This window comes from Watersipora subatra, chromosome 2 (genome assembly GCF_963576615.1).
Source record: "Watersipora subatra chromosome 2, tzWatSuba1.1, whole genome shotgun sequence".
In the NCBI taxonomy this organism is placed as follows: Eukaryota; Metazoa; Bryozoa; class Gymnolaemata; order Cheilostomatida; family Watersiporidae; genus Watersipora; species Watersipora subatra.
The window spans coordinates 61,004,129-61,014,884 of record NC_088709.1 but is presented as its reverse complement, the minus strand read 5'-3'; the positions used below and the strand labels follow the sequence as shown (position 1 = coordinate 61,014,884).

Here is a 10,756-nt window from a genome sequence, read left to right as displayed (position 1 = left end):
TAAGATAAAGCAGCTCACAGTTGGATAATCTTTTTCTGGACTAATTATAACTATCTTGTGCATTTAAAGTAAGGAAACAAGTCAATAAAACTGTGCAGCCCTTTTGGAGTGTAACCAGGGTAAAAGTAAGTTTGAAATGACAGAACCTTTGACTTTTAGAAGCCGGTGATCAGGTTCTAAAAGCAAATGTTTCTTGAGCATCAGTATTCAGAAATACTTACCATTATAGCTGACCAGGTTAATGGTACTAAAGAATCTAGATTACCACAAAGGTCAGGTTTTCCACAAATATTTTTTTAGAACTTTAGTCTCATAACTGGACTGGCAGCCAAATTGGAAGCCAGATCACACTGTGGAGCAATACTCGTGTCTCACATGCTAACAGCCTTTGGCAGATAAGACCTGAGGCTTTTTTTGGCTTTGGCCTCTTTCAGGTTGGGCTTGCACAGCTTGTTTTAACCAGTCAAACACTTGTTTACTCGACAAGTTTGTCGTACAGCCGTTGTCCAGTGGCAACTGAGGGAGCTGATCTTCAGCCTTCTAAGAAAGCAGTAGCTTATGGATTGAGATACATCAGTGCCTGGGCTATTAATATGTCTACCTTACCCCACCCGAAAGCATTATAGTCAATGGGGTTTGCCTTCCTCACCCCTACATGGTTAATTGGCTTCATCTACGGTCTTGACAATGGTGTCAGTGGGCGGTCATTTTTCTGATATTATTTGCAAGTATTTGTTACAGGCCCTTGTGGCGCTCATCAGTCTGAGGTTCAACACTGCCATGAAGATGCGAGGTATAGAGGGATTGTTCAGCAAATTGAATAATTTTTTTATTGTTATGTTGACTCTTTACAGTTTGGCCATGTCTCTGTATGCGATACGGATCAGCCAGTCCAGTTTCATAGCATCTCCCATAATTTTGCTCTATTATACAATTTTAAAATGCTGATTTAGCTACGGACTAGCCTAGGTGACAGCATGAACCAAACTTTTAATGTTCTAAACCCATTTTAAGTGATCCCAGCTGATTAGCAGTCTTCGGTATTGCTTTTCCAAACTCTTTTTAAGTGTGTAGAAAGACTTCTTTAGTCCATTGATTGCTTTTATGACCTCTTGAATTAGGGTGATGAAGTGCTCAACATTGACTGCCCTAGTGTACTGCGAAAGTGTTAAACTGACGCCCCTGCATTTGAGCCACAACTTCAACATTACTAATTCCAAGGATTTGACTGGCTAGTCCGAGCTTAGGTGTAAGCTCATGGTACACCTGCTGGCCATCTTCCAAAATATTTTTATAAGTACAGAGTTGCTATTTTATGACAGAAAGTGCTCGCCTTATGCTCCTTCAATGAGTTAAATACTGCAGTTTTTCAAGCAAAGACTTACTCAGCTACTAGACTGCAACTTTTACAGCAGACTGTGCTTGTACCCTCACTTTATTCAGCTGTTCTTTTTTGTTTATTCAGAGCGTACTTGGTTTGTCTTGTTGTAAAGTAAACTGGCGATCCTCTTTTCTGCTCATCAAGATCAAAAACAGGAGGTGAAAGCAGTATGACAAATACATATTTCATGAATATACATGTATATATATATATTTGAAAAAATTATTAAGAAATTAAACTTTTAGTAATTGTGCTACAAAATTGTTTCGTTGTTTTGTGTGATGCACTCATCAGACGCGGTTGGACCGCGTCTGATGAGTACAACCGCGTCTGATGAGCGCATCACACGAAACAAATTTGTAGCGCAATTACTAAAAGTTTACTTTCTTCCTAGTATTTTTTTTTAAATATTTCATACTCCACTAATTATCTTTTAGGTTTTTAGTGTAGAGTTCTCTTTTTATATGCTTTTGCACCTGCTTTTAGTTACTTTATATATATATATATAATATTTTTTCTATTTTAAGAAAATATGAATATTGATTAGTTTGTTTGTGTTTATGGACAAAGTATATTCATTTAGATATATTCACATTCTGCCATACTGTGCATCTAGTAAAAAAACAGTCCATGTTTCTTGAAATCTGTTATTAATAATGGTAATTACTGTTAGTGGTACAGCTTTCTCTGTCATAGTGAAGTCTCTCTTCTACTGATGAACAAACTGCTACGCCTGTACTTTTAATTGGTATAAAAACACTCTAAACTTTTTGCTTTATTAATTTTTTTGTTCTAGTATTTTGTTACAGTATTCTAACATTGATAAGTACAAAAATAACAAGAAAATTACATAAGTGGAACTTTAGTTATAAACCCTAAATAATATAGTTAATAAAGTAAAAGAAAGTAAGAATGTTGATAATAATCAGAGTTGAGTGTTTTAAGTTATTAACCAATACAGTCAAATACAATTAAAGACCATAAACAAAAATCTCAGTATTCACTTAAAACACTGCATACTTTGAAGTATTAAACATCAAATAAATTTTATGCTGCAAAAGAGTACATGTGTACAATGTCTTATTTACTTTGCAAAACTAAAAAGATTATACTTGTACAGTATGGTAAGGTAAAGGGATAATGATCTGAATTGTTTGCACAAAGCTAACAATTTTAGTGATTGTAACTTTTCATGAACTAAGACACAGATTGATTATATTGATACTAATATTTATCAGAGTTAAGTGAACTAAATTATTAATGTTGATTATCATTGATGGTGTTTTTCATAGTTACATTGCAGTGACTGTCATTGCCTTGTGATATTCTCATTGTCATTTCAGTGTTTGATCTTTGTATTTGTGTACACATACATATTGCAAGCAATTTGCCTTTGACAATGTTCTCAATTTTGAGCTGATAAATTTGATGTTGTTGAAAATTTATCAACATAAATTCCAAACTATGTGAAGTCACAAAGCAAACAGTTGGTTGACGCCTAGTTGACTTTACATCTAGATGTGCTTAAGAAGATGCAAAGCTGTCAGAAAAAACACATTTCAAAGAAAAGAAAAAGGTTTCAGGCTACGAGTGACACTTTAAAGAGAAATATCAGAACAGCGATGCAAGTATTTTGTAAAGCAAACAGTTTAAATTTAGCTTGCACTAAATTACTCTGCTTATTTTAATTTGGTGGTGCAACAAATAGCACTTGTCAGGCTATTCAATATGTAGAACTTTAAGTTTTTTCTTACCATGTTAGTGGATGTGAGATTTGCAACATTTTGCTAGCTTACCCAAAGTTTGTACGTTCGTAGTAGTGGTGATGTGCTGGAAAACAATAAAAATGTCTAAAAGATATTAAAGGAAAAATGAGCAGAGGCAGAAGAACCAAATGAATTAAAATGAGGTAATTATTTACATAAAACGATGATCAACATAAAGTGACATAAACATTAAAAATAATATTGGGGCAACACTTTGCCAATATTTCAATGCAAAGAATAATACTTCTGGAAGAAAGCTCAGACCATTTGGCATCTACCAAATTTTGTGAAGTCCCAAAGCAAATAAATAAACTCATGCAAGAAAGGCTAATTACCATAATAGTAAAACCTGAAAATTGACTGACGTTTTAGCACATAAATTGATAAATGTTTGCAGTCTCCCATTAACTATTGTAAACAAAAAGTGTCATATTTGCTAAACAGAGACCCGCAATTCAACATACATGTAGATTTAATTTGGGATGCATGAACTGGGTCTAGCATCTTTAATACTACTCACATACTTTTTAGACTTTGTAAGTGCTTGTAAAGGCATTCATGGGGCGCAGGTAAAATGAGTAACTTCTGAGGCCAACTACTGATGGTGTTACATGATGTTTGTTATACTGAAATCATCTTTGCCTAGCCTCAAAACTGATACCAACAGTTTCAGATAACTCTATTAGTAAACTCAACTGGTACGGCTAAAAGACATAACAGTTTCACCAACTCTCTGACTTGCAGTGCTCAAATCAATGAAGTTTTACAAGAGCAATTTCAATCGGACCGTAGGTAAACTATGTGCATTAGGATTTATAAACATAGTAAATTAGTAAGTAAGTAACTATCTCTAATCATTTGTATGGCTTCTGTAGATACACTAAACAATTTTAATATACTGATACCAGGAAATCTCACGAATTTCTCTGTCTACCGCTAATTAAAAATGATTTTTACTTGGAATCTAAATTGGAATGTAGATATTTTTAATATTGAGCAAGTTTTTAAAAATAAACGTTGTCAAATGATCATTAATATGCAACTATAAATTTAAAATTATAAAATTTATTGAGTAACTTGTAGCTCACAGTAAAATTACAAAAAGACAAATGAATAGAAAATATAGAAGTCTTGCTTATTTCTTCTTACAAATTTCAAAACAGCAAAGAAACAAATAAATATTTTTTCACAAGATTTAGGATCAACAATTTGCTATAATTAACAAAATAAAAGATGAAACTGAGCTGAAAGCTGTCAGTAGCGAATAGTCCTTCAAAGATGCGTAGCTGGTAGTCAGCCGCAACCTACACCAATGTAGCAGGTACAACTTACAAACAAGTCAAAGACAAAGCAATGCTAATCTGGCACCCAAAAGCCACTAACTGCCGCAACATGAATGCTTTTTCATCTATATTAACAGCCTTGTTAAATTCTCCACCTTCAATTATTTGTGGAGTTCATTGCAAAACATCAATTTTTACAAAAAAAATCTAAAGCTGCTTGAATCTTTAGCTGATGTACTCTTTTTATGTTTTACACTCCTGAACAAACAGGCATCCATGAAAAACATCATCAAAGACAACATATACACTGTTGTGCACTTTTTACTACCATGACTAATAGCCTACTCTCAATTTTCATAGTCCATTCAGGATGCTGTGAATAGCACTTGTTAGCGTTTCATGAATGATCGATTGAATGTGAGACACTTTTGTTTCTTTCATGTCAACCTCATGTGCTACAAACTTTCCTAGATTAACTTTTAGAATATAGTTTTATTAGAACTATCATACATGTTTTCAATTTTAAACGAATATACATCCAACATAATTTTGTAACCTATGTTTTATTTATTGCTGCAGCTTTAGCCATTGAAAGCTTTGAAAACCATTTAAACGTTTCGTTTTGAAACTTTTTTTGGATTAGACTTGATACTTTAGTCAAATAGCCTAAAGTTTTTTATTTTGTTGCATAGCTAGTGCAAAACCTAATATTTTGCATATATAATTTAAAATGGTGTTATGTTTATGCTATTTCAAGAAAGATGTCTACACATAGTAGCATTAGAGCACCTAGTTTCGAACTGCTATTTTGCATTTAAATTAATGATAAACGCTAAAAGCGACTTTATCTTGACTTCCCACGACTGTTTTACTAGTATAAACAAAGCATGAAACTAGAACAGGTTGTATATCAGTTAATTACAAAGGACTGCATTATAATGATAACACGTTTTATTGAGTTCAGACTAGACTTGTCTTGGTTTTAGTTGCTACTCAGTTTGAGAACATGCTTTATATTGCTGGAAATTTGACTGAAAAAATATGTAGTTGCCAATAGATAAGTGTTTAGCTATAGTGTGACTACTACTTCTAAAACTTGAAACATCTACTAACAGCTGTATGAAGTGCGAACAAAAAATAGTCTGGAATACAAACTAAACATGTCAACTAGAACTATGGCAAGAAACAGTTTAAGCAGTTTGCTTTTCCTTCAAAGCTTAGAAATTCGCTAACAACTCCTATTGCCAAAAATATTTTTAAATAGTAAAAACTGTAAAGTAATTTTATTAGGCTGGGCAAAAGCAAATTAGACAAAATATGAATTTTAAATGGTCATTTTCGTTGCAGTTTCAATTAGCAAACCAACTATTTTAACTTGATTAATCACTGTATATTTCTGTCTAGTCAACACATACAAGCCAAAATCTTATAACTTATACATAGAATAGTAAGTCGTATGATATATTTATGTACATGTGCATGTATATTATTACACGCATAATACTAGTTCATGTTCTCAAATACTGTTCTGAAATTTTGTTTTGGCACAAAACTGAAACTTAGTTAAACTGCTCATTAAAATAGACACTTAGTAACCCCTCAAACAAAAACAAAAGTTGAACAACATAAAGATTCATTAGTAACAGTATTTTCTTTACCGAGCTTATATCCTGCATGACTCTCAGGCGTTCTGGAGGTTCCAAAACTCCTCGAAAGAAACCTGACTAGCAGGATGTTTTGCAGGGTAATGGAAATTTCCACTGACCATACTAGCAGCGTGAGAGTTTACATTAGACACAGTAAAGCGAATTAAGTCTTTATGGGCACCCTGACATCCTGTGGAAAAAATAGAACTGCTCACTCACTGCTTAGCAGTTTGGAGCGCTAGCTAATACGCTTTAAATAACATAAATTAACACCATTTTTGAATGTTGACTTTGACTTTCAAGACATAAAAATTTTACATATGGTTTTTTAAGAAATTTCCAAGACTTTGACGTAGTATTTTTTGTACAACTTTTATAACTGAAGTTTCTACCAAAAAAGCAACTGCCTAGCTCAGCTTACTCTGTACTGATAAGTCGTAATAATAACACTGGCTGAACTACCAATAACATTCCTGCATGGTCACACATACTTAGAAAACATATGCAAACCACACACAAGTATGTTCCTGGTTATTCGCTATCCTAATTTTTCTAAGTAGATGCAAGTGGTGACAACTCCAAGGTGCCAGAAAATCTCAAATGAATATCCAAAGAAAAAACCTATTGTTAAGATACCTGAAATAAAACCCAAAATATCTTTTTCATTGAGATTTTTTGGACGCTTCCATTTCAAAATTCAGGTACGGTCTACTAGGTACATCACACCACAGCTTTAATTTGCTTAAAACGCTTTTACAACTGACATTTCTGTTTAGGGCTTTTGAAACTAGTATTTTTACTGATACAATAATACAATAAAATAATAAATAGTTGAAGCTACACTCAGATTGCATTCATATTTCTTACTCGTTGGTCATGCAATCGAGGTATATGTGAAGTGGTCAAGTTCTAACTGCATCTTTTTGACATTTTTACATTAGAGATGGTAACTTTGGGTTATATTGATGTAAGTTACTAAGTAAAAATAACGCAGTACCAGACTGCCAGCCGTGACACTCCAAAACCTCCCCTTATGTCACCCTTACTCCACCTACACGTTTTACCAGAAAACACCGTAGTGCCAGACTACACCAGTAGGGTTACTCACGAGTCACCAAGACTCAGAAAGACTCTTAACAATCCTTTTTCGCTACGACAGCACAGAGTCACAAGCTACGCGAACGGAGCTTGGATTCCCAATGACAACATGGCCGTTCTTACTCGTCCGGTGGCGCATGCCCACGAACCCTTCCGAGCTATCGGCAGGCACCACGTGACTACTAACTCACATTTCCCCCAGCTTTTAAGAAGCTACCAGCTATCCCTCATAGTCATCCAAATACTGGGGACGCCGTCGCTCTCGCTGCGACCGCCTGAGCATTAACGGCTGAAGCTCAGGTTCATCAGGATCTAAATCCCCGGACGGAACCCCAGCAGTCTGAGGCTCACCATCCATGTTTTGAACTTCATCCTCAGCAGTCTGAGGACCGTCCTCCACATCCCCCTCCGAGACCTCAGCCACCTCACAGGGATGCAGCTGAGGCGGTGGGGGAGCAGCAGAACCGCGTAATCTATCTAGATTAGGCCGGCCGTCTTCGACCAGTTCACGGATGCCGTTTTCCCTACTACGGTCAGTGCCAAACCGCCGTTTGCGGACATCCCTCACATGCCTCGGCATGCCATCCACGCACACGTTGTGCTTTGAAACGACTCCGGTAATCACTCCCGGTGCCCACTGCCTAGTGCACGACGGAGTCGAGGGTTTCACCCACACCTCATCGCCGACAGCAAACTTGCCTTGACTGACCTCATCTAACCCGCGTAGATTGACGTCGAAAGGCACTCGCCATGAATATCGATACAGATTATTCGAGGGTACCGAACCCCCATCTGTACCCTTGCGAGGCGTGACATTATACCAGAACGTCGCCTCCTCGGGGCTAATTCTTTCCCTCTCGGCAATCCTCTTGATTGTCCGGTGATTCCTCTCAACAATTCCGTTGCCACTCGGGGCGTAAGCGGCATGAAATCTCAGAGAAATCCCCCACTCGTCAGCGAACTGTGCAACAGTTGCTGACCTAAACGCCATGGAATTGTCCATTAACAATTCGTCACACGGCCCTCGCTCAATTACGATCGTGCGTAACTGAGCCACGATGTGCGCTGCCGTCTCACTTGGCAAGCGGCGCCAGATAGCGAAACGTGACGGCCCGCAATCAACCATGGACAGGAACACCTGGCCGCCATAGTGAGTCACGTCTATGGCCACCCGGCACCAGTTCCCCTCGACAGCCAAGCTGCCTGTTTCCACGAGGTTCTCACCTCTCGGAGCCGGGTCAACGCGCTGACAGGCCTCACAGCCAGCCAGCTCGCGTTTGACCTGCTCCCGTGTCAAGTCACTGCGTACTTGCTGAGCAAGGTACAGTGTTCTCTCGACACCCAGATGGTGAGGCAAATGAGCCGCCCACACAGCATCCCCGAGGGTCTCGCCGGTGAAGATGGCAGCAGCCATGCTCTCGGCCTCGCCTCCACTCATCCCACGATGCCCGAGCCACTTCTTGGGCACCCTCGTCATCCTATCCGCCTTGTTTTCCACAGTAGGTACAAGACGCATAGTGACCGATAGGCCGTACTCGATGATCGTATCACGGATCACCCCCAGCCGACGCTTAACCAGCATCTCTGCAGCACCTTTCGTGCGAACACGATTGCGCCCGTCAATTGTATTTGACATCCAATTGACAACTGTGAGAGAGTCAACCGCCAAGGTGAAGGTCTTGAACCCCCACGCAATAGCCAGGTTAACACCTCGTCCCACAGCTTCCAATTCGGCAACATTGATGTGTGAATGGTCTGACTCCTTCCTCAGCCACGACGCATCCTCAACAATGCTGCCATCAACCTCGATTGCCACACCGAAGCCCAGAGAGCTAGCATCTGTCCACACAACGACCGAACCGTCCGGTCTTACGTGCCACGGACCCCTAACAGGGTCCTCCTGGCATACCCTTGTGTAAAGCTCACTAGCTAGCGAGCTGACCTCCTTTTCAACAGGGGCATCCCAGGCTCCGTTGCATCCCAGCCGCTTCAAGAAGCTGCAATAGGGCCGCAACCACCCAGCCACTGGGTAATGACCGACAAGTCGGCCACAAAACGAGAAAAGCTCTCTCTTGGTCAACCCAGCTGGCTTAAGATGAATTTCGGAGAGTGCAGTTCCCCTCGACATCTGCAAATGTCCACGAGCATTTCCTTTCAGAGAAATGCCCAACAACCGACCTCCATCAAGGCCCTCCGGCTCTTTCGTCACCAGTCCATACTTAGCAAGGTGCTTCCTCAGCTCCTCCACGCCAAGCACAGACTCCTGCACCACTATATCGTCGATATAGTGGTCAGTCCCTCGTCGAACCCGCTCGTCGAGCGAAAGAACCTTGCCTAGGATTTTGGTCATGATCCTAGGCGCACACGAAAGCCCGAAGCCTAAACGTGTCAGCGCATAAGGGACCCCCTTATACTTCACGACCTGGTATTTCCACAGGTCCTCCGAAACATGGATTTGTAGGTACGCGGATTTGAGGTCAACTACCCCAAGTCTGCCACGCAACTGTCTCCACTTTCGGATTTTCTCGCCGCACACAGCAACCGCGTCACCTCCCGTGTGACTCTCGACAAACGCGTTCAGCTCACGGTAGTCCATGACTGGTCGCACTTTATCCTTCGTTGGTTGGAACACAGCCAAAAGGGGGATAATACCCTCAATGGGCCGACTCCACCTTTTCAACCAACCTTTTGAGATCCAGCTCTCAATTTCAGCACAGTACCGCTCATGCAGGTTAGGTGCCCGAGTACACTTGTACTCCGCGACCCGGGTCTGCAATCCTTTCGGAGATTCCCCGGACCACCGCCAGCTAACGGTCCATCGGCCTTGGGCAAAGGTGGCAACAAAATCGGGGTCGTCGACTCGCAGTGACACCAGATCACCACCCAACCCCGACAACGGTGCCACCCCTGCCACTCCGCATGCGCAGCCAGCCCCAGTATCCTGCCCAGCAGGTACTCCACAGCATCCGTTCTGATAGGGTTTCCCCCACCTGACCGAATACTTCGCATCACTTCCTCTACGGACAGTGACGCCTCCCATGTGATCAATGACGTCGCCACCCAGCAAGCAGTCAACCCCAAGATTGCACAGCTTGTCCGTGACGAGTGCCGTAACGCCGAAACAGTGTCCCTGTACACCGACGACCACCCGACACTGACCCTTCACATGAGACGCCTTACCATCCGCTGTCAACAGCGGGTGGCTCGGCCTAAGTCGGGTTGAGCCTGTCAGCACCTGCGGACTTACCAGAGTCCTCTCGCTTCCAGTGTCAACCAGACACTGAAAACCGCAACCATTCAGAATTGCTCGAACGACCGGCATACGACTGCTCGTCGTAGGCTCGCCAGTCGCCCCGGACAGCCAAGGACTGTCCCGCAGTACACTCTTACTGCTTGCATGTGACCTCCAGCCTCCCCCTGTCACGCCAACGCCACCTCGGGTCCCCCTGATGTTATGGACCCCTCGTAAGCCTGGCTTACACGGTGTCCATATGAGAGGATGCGGCGCCCCGAGTTGCATCCTCCTGATGAAAACCCGGCTCATCCTCCGTGAGCCCTGCCGCCGCCCCAGGCGGTGGCCGT

At 41.1% G+C, this 10,756-nt stretch overlaps 1 protein-coding gene across 1 annotated transcript; it reads right to left on the bottom strand.

Annotated features, from left to right (window-relative positions):
* Positions 1–7,394: 7,394 nt before the first annotated feature.
* Positions 7,395–10,496, bottom strand: LOC137388410 (uncharacterized). The gene has a single exon (XM_068074894.1). It carries the CDS (start codon positions 10,494–10,496, stop codon positions 7,395–7,397), a length of 3,102 nt encoding a protein of 1,033 aa, XP_067930995.1.
* Positions 10,497–10,756: the final 260 nt, after the last annotated feature.

Bases quoted from the DNA above. Each gene is read 5' to 3' on its own strand.
- LOC137388410 (XM_068074894.1), bottom strand. From the start codon at position 10,496: ATGCCGGTCGTTCGAGCAATTCTGAATGGTTGCGGTTTTCAGTGTCTG.